The sequence below is a fragment of the Choloepus didactylus genome, chromosome 27 (assembly GCF_015220235.1).
Source record: "Choloepus didactylus isolate mChoDid1 chromosome 27, mChoDid1.pri, whole genome shotgun sequence".
NCBI classification, from domain to species: domain Eukaryota; kingdom Metazoa; phylum Chordata; class Mammalia; order Pilosa; family Megalonychidae; genus Choloepus; species Choloepus didactylus.
In genome coordinates this window covers 11123356-11140683 of record NC_051333.1, presented here as the reverse complement: position 1 = coordinate 11140683, position 17328 = coordinate 11123356, and the positions used below count along the sequence as shown (strand labels likewise).

Genomic DNA, 17328 nt, shown 5'->3' with positions numbered 1-17328 from the left:
GGGAGGTGCAGTGAAGCACTGGGCGGTTCTGGAAAAAGGTAGAGCACAGGAGCGGCGGTGGGGGAGGGGAGTATTTGTGACTGGTGAGGCCAGAGGGAGGTGGGGGGGCTGCTTGACCAGGTATATGGGGGCTTCTGAGACCCGGCTCCCCCCCAGCTGCCTTGCCTGAGCCCGCTGAGAGGTCACAGCTCTCTCCTGGGGCATCCACGGCATCATCTGTGCGCCCCACTCCCAATCCAAGAGCCCCTGGAGGGCAGGGACCAGGTCGCAGCCACCCCTGTCTCCGTGGCACCAGCGCGGAGCTTGGCATGCAGTAGACCTTGGGAAAGGTTACTGAATGAGGAACAAGACGGTAGCTAAGTTGGGATCCTCTTGGGTTTCAAGTGGCAGAAGCTTAAGCAACATGGGGAATTTGTTGGCTTGTGGGACTGAGAATTCCTGAACACTTTGGCTTTCAGGCCTGGCCAGATCCAGGGTGTCAGACGATGTCGTCAGGGCCCTGGCTCCCCTTACGTCTGGGCTCAGCTTTCCTCCACGTCGGCTTCGTTCTCAGGAGGTGCTCTCCTGGAGGACGCCCGGACGGCCACCAGCAGCCCTGTGAGTGGGAGGCACCTTGGCCACCCCCGAGGGAAGAGCTCTTTGACGGTCCAGCCTAGGCCCTGGCACTGCTGTGACTGGCCCTGTAAGAGTCCCCTTCCTGACCCTGACCCAGTCACTCTGCTGGGGCTGGGGGCAGGGTGGGGCCTCTGGGGGAGGACAGTGGGGTGAGGAGTGGGAACAGTTGGCATTAATGCCAACCCTCCTGTGGGACCCGGGCGTGGGGGCAGGAGAGGAGCAAGCCACTCAGCTCACCTCTCCCTGGCAGGCTGCTGTGGGTTTACAGGCTTCGGGGCAGGCGCAGGGGATGCTCTCACACCCCTCTGCCCCAGCCTTCCACAAGGTGTGGGTGCTGCTTCCACTTTCCAAGTTGCGGATGTTCTCAGCACAGCAGGCACCAGGTGCCCTGCAGGAGAGGGCCAAGAGCCTGTGTGCCCCAGTCACCCACCCACCTGACCCTCTGGCTGGTTGCATCCCTGCCCGCTGCCTGGTGTCCTTATATGTAGTTGGGGTGATGGTGACGGGGCAGGGCGGCTGTGAGCTTGTAAAGGGCACACAGTTGTTGGGGCCTCCTGTGTCCTGGGCACAGCCCTCAGTGCCCTGAGATCATCTTGTGAGGCCTCGCATGGGTAGCCAAGGCTACGTGGCCAGGAAGTAGCAGAGGCAGATTAGAACCCAGGCTCCCCAGCCCGCTAGGGAATGGGGCTCAGAGCTGGAGATTGTTGTAAACAGGAGCACAGACCTGGCTTCTACTTGTGGCTGTGCCGTACCCTTGCTTTGCTTCCCGGGCTTGACAATTCTGGAAAATACCATAACGCCTGTTTGCTTTCTTTTAAAAAATTACACAAACAACACTTGTATGCATTGTAATCGCTGTGAAAAGTTCCATGTCTGTACGATTCGCCCCCGTCATTTGTACTGGTATTTCCTTGGTCATCGCCCCCCGCCCCCCCCCGCCATGGAAACCAGATTCCCGGTCACCCGATCGCCTCCCCCCCAACCCGCCCAGTCCTCACTGGGTGCCAGGTCCTATTGATTTTACCTGCCTGCGTTGTCTGGAATCTGAGCCTGAGTTAGGACGGTTACCGGGAGCATGGACTTGGAAGTCAGGCAAACACAGGGGGCCAGAGAGGGCTTGGAGGTTGGTTGGTTTTTCTTAATTTAATGTATCGGATGTTTTGAGTAGGTAATACGTGCGTATGTCTTGATACTCAAAGGATTTTAAAAGGTTTATAAACCTTTTCTCTGTAGAGAAAGGTACATTTCTCTCTCCTGCTCCCAGCTCCCCCAGCTCAGCTTCCTAAAATCAACTGCCCAGTCTTGTGTACATCCTTTCAGAAATGGTCTGTGGCAGAGCTCGGCAAACTATCAGACTGGCCACGTGTTTTTGAAATAGTTTTATTTGAACATGTCCATACTCATTTGTCTGCATGTTGTCTGTGGCTGCTTTGGTGCTCCGGTGCAGAGCTGATTAGTTGTGACAAAGACTTTCCCTCCTGCAAAGCCTAAAATATGTACTCTCTGGCCCTCTAAGAAAAATTTTGCAACCCTTGTGTGGCTCTCCAACTGCATTTGTGTGTTTAAAGCCAAGTCAGACCTGGGTTTTTAAGTCTCTTCTCCTTTCACTTCCACTTCATTAAGGCTGATGTTTGTTGGGATGGCTGGGGGGCTTTGGTGGGTCCTGCCCGCACAGGCCTTAGTAAACAGGGTGCCAGGCAGGGCCAGGCCGGCGCCCATGACTACAGTTGGACCCGCTGTTCCCACTGCCTGGGCTCAGCTCAGAGCCTGCTCATCGGGCCTCCCGCTGCCAGCCTCGCCCGTCCTGCCCCAGGCTGCCCGTTATCTGCCCAAAACGAGGGTCAGGTTGTCACCGTCTGAGATGGAAGGTCGCTTACAGGGAGCGTTTCACTCATCACCCACTGGTGTGGCCGTCTCAACAGCTTCCCTGTCAGGGGGCACGTGGGCTCCCCTCATAGGATGAGGAAGAGCCAGGCCAGGCCCTCGCCCTCCATTTCTCTCCCCTTTCTGCTGAGCTCTGTGCTGCCCACCCTCCGATCTCCAGGAGGCCCCTGTTCCCAAGGGGTACAGTCCCCCCATCACTGCTCCATCTTCCGCAGAGCCAAATCCCCTCTAAGGCTGCAGTGTCCCTCCACACTCTCCTCTTCACGTGTCACTCCCCACGCCCGGGGGCTTGTGTCATCCGTGTCCCCCACAGGCATTTAGGCCCTACCACAGAGGGCACAGAGCTGCGCTGGCTTGGTGGGGCCTCCCTTTGCCTGTGCACCTCCGGCTTCTTTCTGCTCATTCTGAAATAAAAATCACACTCACACTGCAGAGTATGGTTGTTCTGAGCTTGGACATCAGCAGAGTCAACTGAGGTCTCCTCAGAAGCCAGCCCCTTGCACCCGGCTGGGGGCTCCTGACCCGGGCTGGCTCTCTCTGAGCCGGGCCCTCGGAGGCAGGGAGCATTGGCCTCCCCATGTTCTGTGGTGGGCCCGAGGCCAGACGGCTGGCCAGCCTGAGGTCAGCGTGGCTGTTAGGTAAAGGTCTAAGCATTCTTGCCTCTGGGCTTGCCCGGGTACCCCCATAACCCCACCCGAGAGGCAGCCCGGCGCCCTCTGGAAGCCCAGCCCAGCCCCCTTGTTCTCTGAACTCTGCTTCTTCCTGTTTCCTTGACTCCCACTTGGGTGACTCGGTCTGACCCCCCCCCCAGGCTGGCAGGGTGGCCCGAGTCATTGCTGCCCCTGGTGCCCCGCCTGTCCTTGCATCTCGTGGGTGCCAGTGCTCCCGTGTGCCAGCAGGGACAGACTAGGCTGGGCTCTGTGCCTGTCACCTGATGCCTGGTATCAGGTTTCTCTCTGGCCCTTTGTCAGGGCCACAGCGGGTGGGAGGGGAGGCCAGCTCTGTGGGCTGAGAAGATGATGGCACTGCCGGCCCCTCAGCCCTCTCCCAGCCACGAGCCCTGCCCGCCGGCCGCCCCACAGCCCACACCCTCTCCCAGGGGCGCCACAGCCTGCCTCTGTCCTGGTCCCTTTCTCCACCTCAGGCCAGTCAGGGCAGCATGAGAATTCAGCCCTTCTCCAGTTTCAGAGGAAGACAAGCCTAGGTGCATGTTCCAGTTCTGCCACTTCCTGGCTCCGTGACCTTGGGGAAATGACTCGTCCTCTCTGAGTTTCATTTCCCCTTATTTATAAAATCATGATTACTCGTGCCAATCTCACAGGGTCGCTGAGACAGTTACACGAAACCGTGCATGGGAGGGGCTCAGCAAACACCTCACCCAGTGAGCCCTCAGGTGGATGCGGCTCCATCAACAGCCCCCGCCTCATCTTTTTCTCCTGTCGCCCGCGGCTTCAGGTCTAGCTCTGTACCGTCATGCCAGCTTACTTCACTGTGCCCTTGCGTCCCTCATCCCAAGACCCCACAGATGCCCCTTTCAGAGGAGAGGCGGTGTGATCGTCGGGCACAGCCTCAGCAGGACGGGGATTGGAGTGCAGGTCTGCTCACCCCAAGCCATTACCTCGCACATCCCACACCATCACACGCTCCTTGTGAACGCACACCCAACTCCCTCTCACAACCCTCTGCCCCCTGCTCTGACTACTGCTTGCATTCCAGCCCCTGTTTAAGTCAGAGTGTCTGAACGTTGGACTTGGGAGTTGGGCAAACACATCTGTGCCTTGACCTGCACCTCATGCCTACTGAGTGCTTACTGAATGCTGACTACCCAGCCTCACTAAGCATTTGATTGCTCAGCACGCTTTCTTGTGTGCCAGTGAGGCACTGGGCGCTGTTCTAGAACACGGCAGGGCACAAGAGCAGCCTGGGCCCTGCCCTCCCATTGGGGGACAGCATTGCTAATGTTTGGTGAGTGCTGACCATGTCCCCAGCAGTGATTCAGGTGTGTGCTTGTACTAACTCACCACAGTAACCCTGTGAGTCGGTTACACTCACCCCTGTCTTACAGATAAGGCAACCGAGGCACGAGGGTAAATCCCTTGGCTCAAAGTCATGGAGTTTGAATTGGGAGCAGGATTCAAATCCAGGCAGTCTGGCCCCACAGTCCACGTTCTTTACCACTTCTCAGGAACCCCGGGTCTCAGGCCGGGATCTCGAGATGGCACATGTGAGGGTCTGGCCCCTGCCTAGGGCCGCACAGTGCTGAAGGAGGCAGCCTCCACACCCTGGCCACTGGAGCTGCACTGGAACCACTGCGTGACCCCGCCGTCCAGAGCCCAGTCCCCGAGCACCAGCCCTGTGCACTTGCTGTCGTCCCAGATGCCCTGTTCCCTCACATCACGCTGCCCCAGCCCTTCCCTAGGGTCTGGTGAGAGAGGTTCCCCTGTGTGGGGCCAGGTGCCACCTCTTCCTTTTTAGACCCTGCTGGGGAGGGCTGCTTTGCCAGGTGCTCCGTTCTGCTCCCTCACCCAGCTCCATGGATCAGGGCTTCACCCAGCGGGGCACTAAAGGGGTACAGTCCTGCCATGGCTGTTGGCTCTGCCTGGGAAATTGGGGTCCTGCAGTGATCTCCCCACCCCACCCCTGGATCATGGGAGCCTGTCCATTTAAGAGACATCAGCTGTTGCCTGGAATCATGACTGACAAGATTGCCTGCCTCCCTGCCTTCTAACATGTGACCCTGAGCTTCACATCCCCTTTTCCTTGCACGTGGGGCACGGGGGTGTCGTCTGGACTGTGACATGGCGTGGTGGGTGGGTCAGCGCCAGCTCTGCAGTCTGAGCTGCCACATGATCCCTGCGTCATGCTGAGCCCAGGCTGAAAGGATGTCATGGGGTAATGGGTATAAAATGTCCAGTGCAGCGCCTCACATGTAGTTAGTGTCCAGTGAGCCTGTTCCTGCCCTTCAGGGTATTACTTTAACCCAAACCCCTTCCCATGAGCTGTCTCCTGCTGCCATGACTGCCAGCTAACCTTCTCCGGCCATGTTCTCACCCGCCCAGAGAGGCCAAGCTGATGCCTCACAGGTCAGAGCTACAAGCAGGTGCCAGTCATGGGGCACCAGGGAGGGCCGGCCAGGCCTGTTGGTACAGGCTTTGCGGCCCTGGACCCTTGGGCAGGTGAGTGGCTCATGGACCCACTCGTTGTGCTGCTGCAGCCGCCGCCGTGGTGAGGCCAGGGTAAGACTGTGGAAGTGGGCCTGGGGTGACCTGAAGCTGGAGTGCTTTGTGGTAGGGGCCTGAGGAACCTTGTGTCTCCCATGGTCCCCAGATGGCAGGCCTTCACGGTGTTCGTTCCTTGTCATTTTGTTGTAACATCACAAACAAACAAACATGTTGGAGTCCAGCCTGGAGCCAGCCCACATGGGCCAGCTCCCAGCTCCGCTGCCTAATGGCACCTGGCCTTGGCCAGCCAGTGAGCCTCCATCACACACCTCAGTTTCCTTCCCTCTAATGTGGAGACGATAATAGTGCCTCGTGGAGGTGTCCCAGGAATTTAATGCATCGATACATATGAAGTGTTTCAGACAGTGCCTGGCCTGGGAGAAGTGCTGGAAGTCTACAGAAGACTCTGAATCACCTGTACTGCAGGTATCTGACCATTCTTTCTTAATTGGTTCATTTTTTTTGTTTGAATACATTTAGTCTTATTGCTAAATGATAATATTTGCAAAATCATGGGCTTGTTGTGCTAGTTCTGTTTTCTTAATACATAAATAAGTACATAACGAGTAAAATAAGTCCAGTCGCAGGCCCCCTGACACTCTCTTGTAGCACACACAGGCCTTGGGCAGTGCTGTCAGGCAGTGGACTTTCCTTTGAGCCCTGCTTTTGTTCCCTTTCCTCAGAGCTGCCCCCTCCCAACAAGGTGTGTCTTGGCCTCAGAAGAGATTGATAAGATGCACTTGTCATTTTTGTCTCTGAGGATCGACAAGGAGCTCCAGAGTAGCCCTGGGCCCCTCCCTTCTGAGTAGCCTAGCCCACCTACCCCCAGGTCTCAGTTTCCCCATTTATACATGGGGAGGGGACAGGGCAGATGCAAGTCCCCAGGCTCTGGCTCCTGCTGTGACCTTGTGTGACCTTGTATGCACCTGTGCCTGGTTCAAGCCCCAGGCCTGGCTCACTGTGGTCCCCTGGCAGCTATAGGTGGTGTATTAGTTAGGGTTCTGTAGGGAAACAGAATCAACGAGATATCTATAAATATAAGATTTATAAAAGTGTCTCACGCAACTGTGGGTATGCACAAGTCCAAATTCCATGGGGCAGGCAGCAAACTGGCAACTCTAATGAAGGTGTTCCATGAACTCCTTAGGAAACACTTTGCTGGTCAGCCAAAGAAGTGAGGGTCCTCTGTGTGTCTCGCTTAAAAGTCTTCAACTGATTGGATTAAATCCAGCTGACTGCATTCTCTCATTGTAGAAGACTTGCCCTTCGTTGATATCATCAGTCATAGCTGCAGCCAATTGACTGATGATTTAATAAACCAGCCTTCTGGTTCATTAACCAGCTACAAATGTCCTTGCAGTAACGGTTAGGCTGGTGCTTGCTTGATCAGACACCTGGATACCATCACCTGGCCAAGCTGACACACGAACCTAACCATTACAGGTGCTGTGGGGGTTCCAGGATAGAAGGCTCTTGGGAACAAAGGGTGACTGCCGCTGGGTCTGGGGGCCGAGGGGGCACCCACCCTCCACACCCCAGCCTCGCCTGCAGCCAGAATCACCTGTGACCATGGCAGTGAGAGGAGCCACCTTAAATGTCACCAGGCCCAGGCCCAGGGCAAGGCTTTCTCTTCTGCCCCCACCCTGTATCCCTTTTGATTTGAGGAAACTGAAGCTGCCGAGCTAGGGGAACTGCCCAGGTCCTGCTCTGCGGGCTGGGGCGGGCCCCCGGCCGGGGCTCAGTTTGGCGTGGCAGATTCGTGTTCTTCCTCTGCTCTGGTAGTTCCCCAGTGTTGCGGTCACCTTTTGATTTTTAAGGGTCTCTCAGAATTGTATGCTTTCATGGGGTCAAGCCTATTGTTTTTTGTTTCCTCTGTGGGTTTGTCTTGGGAGGCTCCCACACGGTCTTCTACCACCTCGGGATCATTTATCTAGTCAACAGGGTTCTCTTCCGTTCCATGCTTGCTTTCTCTCTTAGTTTAACCGTTTAATCCACTGAAAGACGTTTTGAAACATGATATGAGGAAGGAATCTATCTAATTTTACTCTTCCCCCAAATTAGCTCTAGTTGCCCCCCAAATAGCAATTTATTGAATAACCGATCCTTCCCTTAATGAGATAAACTACCCACTTAACTTGATGTTTACACTCTTACATAAGCTTGTCTCTGTTGTTGGACTTAAATCAGCCTCTTGATCCTGTTCTGTCACCACCTGCTTTTCTTCCTCACAGCTCTTTAATATCTGATAAGGCAAGAGCCACATACCCCACCCCCATCATTTCCTGTTTTAAAATTACCTTGGCAGTTCTTGTGGATCTTGTTTTCCAGATGAACGTGGACCATAATTGTATCAGGTTTCTTGATCTGTTCCTTCCCATCCCTCCCACACCACAAAACATTGAGATTTTGTTAGAAAAAGTGAATCTCTAAAATTCGGAACTGCCGAATAGTCTTCAGCTCTCCGATTCTGCCCTCTCTGGCCCTGACAGGTGTTGACCTTTATGAAATGCAGGGATCATTCTAGCTTCCGTTTTGCAGATGGGGAAACTAAGGCCCAGTGAAAGGGAGAAACAAGCTCAGGCTGGGGTGGGTGCGTGGGCCACGCCCTGTCTCCTTATCCAAGTCCAGGGCCTCCAGCCCCCCAGCCCTGGGGAGGGCTCCTCCACGCCCGCTGGGCCACCCAGGTCTCCCTCGGAAGCCTCTCGGGAACCCCAGGCCAGGGAACCTCCCCTGAAACCACTCAGGGCGGAGGGGGCCTCTCGCGGTCCCCAGGTCCTGCCCCTGCTGGCCTGCAGGTGGCACTGCGCAAGACTGCGGTGCTTTCAGGTTCTCCAAGGGCTCTGTGACCCTCAGAAGATCAAGGCCGCTTGAAGAAACACCCCGTGTCTCAGCGGGGTTGTTCGGGGTTGTTTCCATAATTAAACAGCAGTTTTTTAAAATAAGACATTCAAAGATCAGAGGCTGACCCTGGGCGTTGCGGGTCGGGGCCTCCCGGGCACGAGAATGCCCTGAGCATCTTGCTGACAAGGCAGCTCCAGTGTTGGTCGAGTGCAGCTCCCCGGCCACTCCCTCTGCTGAACCCTCCTGCCCGTCCCCAAATGCCAGTTTGCTGTCCCCTGGCCCAGGGAAGTGGTGACAGCACCGCCTTCTGGAGCTACAAGGACTGGCCTTGGTCAGGGCCCGACCGTGGGTCACAGGCCCGAGGAGCCCCAGGACTGACTCCAGGCCCTCCCGCCCCAGCACCCTCTGGGGAGGAGGCGGGACCTGGGGACCAGGGGGCAGGGCGCTGATCCGTAGTGCCTTTCCCTGCCTTACAGTCCCCGCAGCGGCCAGGAAGCTCCGTGACTTTCCAGAGCCCTCCAGAGAGAGCCTTAGGGCCTAAGAGGCAGAGCTCACTCACAGTGGCCTAGGGTACCAACTCTGGCCTCAGGAAACCAGTTCTGCCCCAGTTCTCCCCAGTTCTATCACTCTCAGTCACTTGTGGTCAGAGTGACTTCGAGCCTCGGCTTCCTCCTAAAATGGAGCAAGTCAAATCTACTGTCCAAGGGGGGCGTGAGGGCCCAGGAGGCACCCAGTTTCCGGGAGGTCGTTCTCCCTGCGGCCTGCCTCCCGCACGGCATTCTCTTCCACATCCCTGCCCTTGTCATTTCCCACCTGGGAGCACCCCCACGGGCCTCCAAGGCCCCGCATCTGGGAGCTGCTGGGTCTTGGCCCACACCCTTTCCTTCTCATCTCCCTGTCCTGTCGCACCTGTAAGGAACCTGCCAATTCCTTACCTGTAGCAATTCCCTCCGCTTCTCACCTCCCCACTGACTACCCCCCTCTCATTCTTTGCAAGCCCTAGATGTGATCACGGTTCCAGAGCCAATTTCTGCAGTTCTACCTACAGTCCCGGGTCTGTGAGATGTTAGGGCTCCTTCCAGGCCAGTTCAGAGGGTCTTGGAAGCTCATCTGTCTGTCCATCCAGTCATTCAACAAATATATTTTGTTACCTGCTTGTGTCTGACTCTGTTTTGGGCAGTGCTGAGGACACAGCAGTGATCAAGGAAACCCTGAGTCTGCCCTCACGGGCTTACAGTGCAGTTGGAAAGACAGACTGGTCCCCAGACAGTGACAGCCTAGAGTGGAATGAGGGGAACCTGTGGAACCCCAGGAGCTGGACAATCAGAGAGAGCTTCCTGGAGGAGGGGGCATTGGCACTAAACATCTACAGGGCCCACAGCGGTTTGAGTAGTCGATTGTCAATCAGTTGTTCCCTGTAGACTGTCCAGGACACTGAGAACCACTAGTGATGATACTAGTTGCCCACGTGTACCACAGCCCTCCATCCTCGTGCAGTGTAACCAGGTCAGGCCTGGGGCTCTTTGTTGAAGTGAGTGCCCAGGGCAGGGGCTCCTGTTTGTTTAGCTGTCCCCTAAAGCCTGTGGACCCCTGCTCTTCTTAAGTTGCTAGTTTTTTTGCTTTTCCTTATTGACATAAAAAATGACAAGATTTAGTGGCAGGTCTAATGACTGCTGTTTTCAAGGTGACAGCATTTGAAAATCTTCAGTAGCTACTGGGTGATAGGAAAACATCTGTCAGTTCTATTGATGACAAAGTCAGGTTCTGTGAACAGTATTTCTTTTCTTTTTTCTTTTTTTTCTTGCCTATGTTAATAAGAAGCAAATGCTAAATTTCAGTTCAGTTAGTGAAAATAGAGGCAGTTCTTTCCTGCTTAAGTTCATGGGCTTTGCGGGACTCCCTGAGGCCACTGCTCCAGGCCCCCAGGGCTGCCTTCAGACACCAGCCCGCTCGGGGGCCCCAGGCGATGGGCCTTTGTCAGAGAGCTCCCTCTGGCGGGCGCAGGAGGTGCCGCAGACACTGGGAAGGCTGCTCATCACGCGACACTCCTCCCAGGCCCACCGCCCGCTGGGGGAAGTGACGGGCAGACTAATCTCTGGGAGGCTGAGGGCCGGGACCTCTTTTCCTCCTGCAACAGAGAGTTTGGATGCTGACCAGTTGCCTGGCCCCGGGAGGTGGCTTTCTTCCTTGGAAACAGGGTAGTGCTCGCTGGAGCATTGAAAGGCTGAGTGAGATCGGGGTGCAGGGCACCGGGCTTCCAGCAATGGGTGAGTTCTCCCAGGTGCTGCAGAAGCTCCCACTGGAACCTCCCACTGGCCCCCAAGCAGCAAGGGCAGAGGTGGGATAGCTGAGAAGGGCTGCTGGAACCATTCTCCTGGCCCCAGCCCCCCCTCCGCTTCCTTGTCCGCTCCACTCTGTCCTCCACGAAGGCCCTAAGATCTTCCTGACACCACATCAGCCCCTGCCCCTCCCCTGCTCATAGCACTTTCTGCTCTCCTGGTGGCCCTGGTTTGTTAAAATCCTATCTCTGAGAGCCCAAAACTGTCACCTGGTGAATGGGTAAACAGAGGAGGTCTGTTGTACCGTTACTTTTCAGCAGTATTAAAAATGGAACATCACAAACATTATGCAACGAAAGATGGGAGCATTTTACATGGTCCCACATACATGAAATGTGCAGAATAGACACATGTACAGAGACAGGCAGTCCAGCCTTCCCTGCATGGCGACTGTCAGTTACATCTGTCACCACCGGGCCGTGGGCCTCCCAGGACAGCGGTGGCCCCTGTCCCGTCTGGGGCTGTGCAGCTGTTGGGTTTGGCCACATCCCTTCATTCGTTCTGTGAGCCACAGCCTAGTTTCCGGGTGCCTGAGCCTCTCTCCTCTAAGTGCTCCCAGCCCCAGGAGTATCCAGAAATGGAATGTTGAGCTGTCAAGGGAGTGGGGTCTGAGTGATGGACCTTAGGGTGTTGGGGGGAGGTGCTTCGTGTCTGTGAGCTGCTTCCTCCTAGGCTCGTTCTTTCATCCAAAACAGTATACACACATAAGTGTGGACACCTGCTCTGGGCTGGGGACCGAGTGGTGACCACGTCAGCCCCGGCCCTGCCCTCCTGGGTCTCCCAGTCCAGTGAGGAAGCAGCTAACGAGCAGAAAATCACATGCTGTTTAATGATGTACTGCCTGTGTGCAGGTGCTCAGGGTGTCGTGAGGCTGTGGTGCTAAGGGGGTGGGGGTAGAGGCTGACAGGCTGGGGGTGCCGCGCAGCACTAACCAGGGACAGCGCTCAGGTGTTCTGTTGTGGAAGGGGGTGCGGTGATGTGGGGGGCAGAGGGAGAAGCAGGGTGTGGGTGGGGGTCTGTGAGGGGCCTGGGCTGAGGAGGGTCACGGCCTGGGTCCTCTGTGCCTATAGCCCGGGACGTGACCGTGGACGAGGTCATCGGTGCCTACAAGCAGGCCTGCCAGAAGCTGAACTGCAGGCAGATTCCCCAGCTCCTCAGGCAGCTCCAGGTATGGGCGGGGAACACGGGGGGCAGGGGGCACGGTCCCTGGGGTGAGGCTCCCCACTCCACCCACCCCCAGCCTGGCCTCTGGACCAGGGGCCTGGGTGGACCTTCCTGAGTGTCCCTTTTTCAACTGTACAAATCACCAGCACAGAATTTTAAAAAAGAAAAAATTAAAGAATCTATCACTCCCCAAAGAAATTCTACCCCCTAGGGGAATAGCCATGTATCCGATATTTATTCTTAGAATTCTTAATTGCAAAAGTAAGATATTCTCTGGTTTTTATGTCTGTACATAAAAAGCAAAATTCACTTCTCACTTTTTGCCCGAGCCCCCCTCCCAGAAATACCTGTTGTAAAGCATTGAGAGTTTTGTCCTGGCCACAGGTGTGCGTTTAGGAGCCGGCAGGCTAATCGTCAGAGGTACACAGATGCCGGGGCGGTTTTCCACTCCCCACAGATGGGTCTCACTCTGCCGGCAGCATGCCCTGTCTCCCCTGGGTGCCTTTCTGTTCTGCCCACCCAAGTGGCCACATTAGATAAAGCACAGCCTTAGTGCTTTCCCCCCAGGATGGGTTATTCCACAATGTTCCAGGGGTGTTTCCCCCTCAGTGCTGCTGTGAGCAGCCGTGCGTGCCCATCGCTGCACACCTGGGTTAGGGATTCTGGGGGGGGGCGGTCCAGAAATTGCCAGGTGCAGGGAAGGAAGGCTACTCAGCGTGGCAGCCAGGAGTGTGGGCCCAGGAGCCCTCCAGCTGGGGTCAGATCAAGCTTGCCCCTTGATTGCCACATGGCCTCAGGCAAGACCTGGGCCTTCACCACTTCCTCTGTATGTAGGGTTCACCCTAGCACCCCATGGATTGATACATGTGAAGCCCAGAGACCAGGGCCTGACAGCTTGTAGAGGAGAGGGTCTCGGAGCCAGGAGGGGCAGGGCAGGCCTCCACAGGCGCCCCCACTCCCTCACTCTTGCTGTGGGCCTGCGCCCCGTGCCCTGCCCTCGCCATGCAGCCTTGTGACCTGGCCCGTCAGCCTCGCCAGCCTCGGCTCCTCCTGTGCCCTCTCCCCAGAGGACCCCATACTCCATGCAGGTGGGGAGGGAGGGGTGACGGGACCTGGGGCGGTGGCGGTACAGCATCCGGAAGAGGCTGGGCTGGCAATGGCTGCCACACCTACCCCCTGTCCTGCGTCTGCCCTCTGGGGCCCTGCGCTTGCAACTCCAGCTGTGGGAACTCACTCTGGGCCTTTGTGCAGTGCCCCCCAACACCACGCCACCCCACAGGCTGCCTTGCCTCAGGGGTCACTGAGAGTGGGGGTCGGAGTCCTTGGCTGCCCCACCCCTTCCTGCAGGCGCCTTCCCGTGTAACCGTCTCCTCCTCTCTCAGGAGTTCAAGGACCTCGGGCACCGCATTGACTGTCTGGACCTAAAAGGTGTGTGTCTGGATGAGGCGGCTGGGCAGAGGTGGGGCTGGGAGCCTCCCTGAAGGTGGGCCCGAGGGCGGGTACAAGCAGGTGTCGAGTGGAGCTGAGCTCAGCAGGGCCAGGGGCTGGGCCCGAGAGAGCAGTGGGTCTGCCCTCTCCAGGGTGGGCGTGGGAGCCGGGGGACCTTCCTTCCGCAGCCCGGAGCCCCCCCCATGCCACGCGTGTGCACTCAGACGTGCGATCACAGACTCGTGCACGCACTGCTCCCTCTCCCAGGGGAGAAGCTGGATTACAAGACCTGTGAGGCCCTGGAGGAGATCTTTAAGAGGCTGCAGTTCAAGGTCGTGGACCTGGAGCAGACGAACCTGGACGAAGATGTGAGCAGCCCTCACCCACCTCCTGCATTCCTTGCCCTGAAGGTTTGGGTGGGGACATGTGGCAGGAGGAAGGACCCCCCTTGGACTAAGGCTGAGTGGGGGGCAAGGGCAGAGCCCTGGAAGGGCACAGTCAGAAGGGCAGACGTGAGTGTGGCCGGAGCGGATGGGGAGGGTTGGGCCCGAGGCCAGGCCTGCAGGTAGGGGTATGTGTAAGCCCGGGAGAGGCAGGCAGAGCTGGTCTGAGGGCCTTTCCGGGCCCCAGCCTGGGGGGAGCATTGCCTGCAGGGGGAGCTTGAGAAACACTAGGAGCTGCCTGCCCGCTTGGGCCCACCAGGAAGTCAGGGCCTTTGGCCTGAGGTTCGAGAGAAACAGGAGGCCCAGGGGTTGAGATTCTACAGGCCTTGGGAGGTCCAGGGACACCAGCAGCCTGTCCTGGTCACCCAGCACTTTGGTCAGGTTCTCTGAGGGGCAGGTGTCGGGAAACGGATTGGCTTCAGCTGAAAAGGGAAGGGGTTGGTTGCTGAACCCACAGGCCACAGACGCAAGGATGCAGGAGCAGGGGTGTTACCAGGACACCCCGACCCCACAGGAGCTTGGCCCTTCCCCTTGGACACCGTGCTCAGCCTTGGCACCCTCTCCCTACCCAGCACCTCCCCATCTCTCCATGGGACCGTGTCAGGGCCCATGTGCCTCCCCCGAGCAGCTCTGGCCTGCGGCTGAGCCCCCCACTGTTTGCCCCACAGGGTGCCTCTGCCCTCTTTGACATGATCGAGTACTACGAGTCAGCCACCCACCTCAACATCTCCTTCAACAAGCACATCGGCACCCGCGGCTGGCAGGCTGCCGCCCACATGATGCGCAAGGTGGGCGGCCCTGTTCTCGGGCCCTGGGCCAGAGGCAGCTCAGGCAGAGGGATCAGGGCACCCACCCCGCACCCTGGATCCATGAGCCCTCACAGTGAGGGCTGTGGGGGGCTTTCTCCTCCTCCTTGTCACTGTGGTTTCACCCCCATTCCATTGGGTCTGGGGAGGGAGGGGCCATCCCGCGAGGTACCTGCCACCTATCCCCGGGACTCCCACCAGCCCTGCTCCCCGAGCCCCCAGCCAAGACCTTCCCCTCACCCGCCATGGTTTCCCCAGCTGTAACCCCAGATGACAGCCGTGGCCCTGCTGCTTGCTGGGATGCTGGCAGCAGGTCCCCAGAGCAGGTGGGGTGGGGACTGGGCTTGACCCCGCTCCCCCTACCATCCCCAGACGAGCTGCCTGCAGTACCTGGATGCCCGCAACACGCCCCTGCTGGACCACTCGGCGCCCTTCGTGGCCCGCGCCCTGCGCATCCGCAGCAGCCTGACCGTGCTGCACCTGGAGAATGCCAGCCTGGCCGGGCGGCCCCTCATGCTGCTCGGTGAGCCCGGGCCCCACCGCTGCCCCAGGCCCCCCGAGGAGGGCTGAGCCGACGAGGTGCAGCTTGCTGGGGGGATGGTGGCTGCGGCGGGCTGCCTGGGGCAGGACCTGCCCAGAGGTGGCCTGACCCATCACTGGTGACCCCCTCAACCCCCAGCCACAGCCCTGAAGATGAACATGAATCTGCGGGAGCTGTACCTGGCCGACAACAAGCTTAACGGCCTGCAGGACTCAGCCCAGCTGGGCAACCTGCTCAAGTTTAACTGCTCCCTGCAGATCCTGGACCTCCGGAACAATCACGTGCTGGACTCAGGTGTGTGCGAGGTCCTGCCCAGCCTTACCTGTCACCTAGTGCCCCTTCTCTGCCTAGCTGTGTGCTGAGCTCTGCTGAGGAGCCTGTCCCCTGTGGGGCTTACAATGAAGTGGGAAGACACACCTTCCCCCATAGTATATGACAACCCAGCATGGGTCAGGGAGGGCTTCCTGGAGGAAGAGGCAGCTCAGCTGAGACCTGGGAGGTGTGGTGAGGTATTAAACAAATAATTAAAGTAATTACAGTGTACAAGGAGTGGGCTGAAGAAGACAGCATTGTTGGGATAAAGGCCTGGCAGGAGGCTGTTTACAGGGTGCAGGGAGGGAAGGGGGTGCAGAGGCGGGACATCTGGGTGCGAGAGAAGTTCCCTGGCCCTGGCATGAGGGCAAGATTAGAGGAGACATTGGAGGGACAAAGGCCAGTGCCTCCCCAGGACAGCCGGGCCCCCACTGCCACATGTTCACTCACCAAGCTGGGCCCAGCTCCAGCTCACAGCCATGAGGGAGGCCCAGACCCTGCCTTCCATGAGCTTGTGCTTCAGTGGGGAGACAAGGACAGGAGAATGAGAAGATGTTGGGTTTCCTGGGTGGCGGCATGTGCTGTGGAGGAAGATAAAGCCCTGACGCTGTCTGAGATGGGCTGAGCTGGCCCCTGAGAGAGGTCTTGGGAGGGGGCCGCGTCTGCACCAAGACCTGAGGCAGGTGGGGGGCCGTCAGCCAGTTCCCGGGTCAGGGCTGGGCGTGGGGCCGGCGGGGAGCAGGGGCTTCGTGGCCCCACCTGGCTCCTTGGGGTGGTCGTGACTCCCAGGCCCGATGGGGCCTGACCACAGGTCTCCCCCAGGTCTCGCCTACATCTGTGAGGGCCTCAAGGAGCAGAGGAAGGGGCTGGTGACCCTGGTGCTCTGGAACAACCAGCTCACACACACGGGCATGGCCTTCCTGGGCATGACGCTGGTGAGTGGAGGCAGGGAGGCTCCCGGGTGTCTCAGGCCTCTCGGTCTTGAAAGTCCTCTCTGGTCTTTCCCTCGGCTTCTCCACCCTAGCGTCCCAAGGAAAACAGCATTCTTCATTTGTTTTTTTGCATCCAATATTCTAACTAGGACAATGTTTTGAACCAGGTAGAAATGTTTAGTAGTTCATGTTTCTGGAGCCTTCTGTAGGTGTCCAGTCTTTTCATTACATAATGTTGAAAGCAAGCCAGCAGGGCATAGACTCCTGGGGGAGCCCTCGTGGAGTCCCCCCAGGGGTAGGAGCGCACCGGTGAGGGCTCTGCTCCCCCAGGGGCCTGAAGGACACCGAGCCCAGACCAGCACTGTGGGGAGGGGGCAGGGGACCTGGCTCTCTGAGGGAAACCTTGAAGCGCCCAAAGGGCCAGATTTTTGTAGATCAGCAAAAGGGCATCACCAGCTCCAGACCCGACTGCCAAGGGAGACCAAAACTGTGCCCAGCCCCTTTTCTGAGTTCTTTCCCAACTCGTTCTGGGCCTTTCTCCCACTGATGGGCTCCCCATCTTCACTCTCCTGATGCATCCCTCCAGCCACACACCCAGAGCCTTGAGACGCTGAACCTGGGCCACAACCCCATTGGCAATGAGGGCGTGCGGAACCTCAAGAACGGCCTCATCGGCAATCGCAGTGTGCTGCGCCTCGGCCTGGCCTCCACCAAGCTCACATGCGAGGGTGAGGACGCGGATGGGGCAAAGGGGCGGCTCAGGGCGGCCAGCGGGCACGGGGCCCATGGCCAGCCCCTGCGG

General features: G+C 58.0%; 1 protein-coding gene across 1 annotated transcript in view; it reads left to right on the top strand.

The window, feature by feature from the left end:
- Positions 1-17328, top strand: part of PPP1R37 (protein phosphatase 1 regulatory subunit 37) — a 49165-nt gene that overhangs the window by 29746 nt on the left and 2091 nt on the right. The window contains 8 exon segments of the mRNA XM_037820135.1: positions 11971-12068; positions 13447-13492; positions 13760-13860; positions 14604-14723; positions 15114-15264; positions 15421-15576; positions 16417-16529; positions 17113-17254. Coding sequence (XP_037676063.1) covers positions 11971-12068; positions 13447-13492; positions 13760-13860; positions 14604-14723; positions 15114-15264; positions 15421-15576; positions 16417-16529; positions 17113-17254 — 927 coding nt within the window.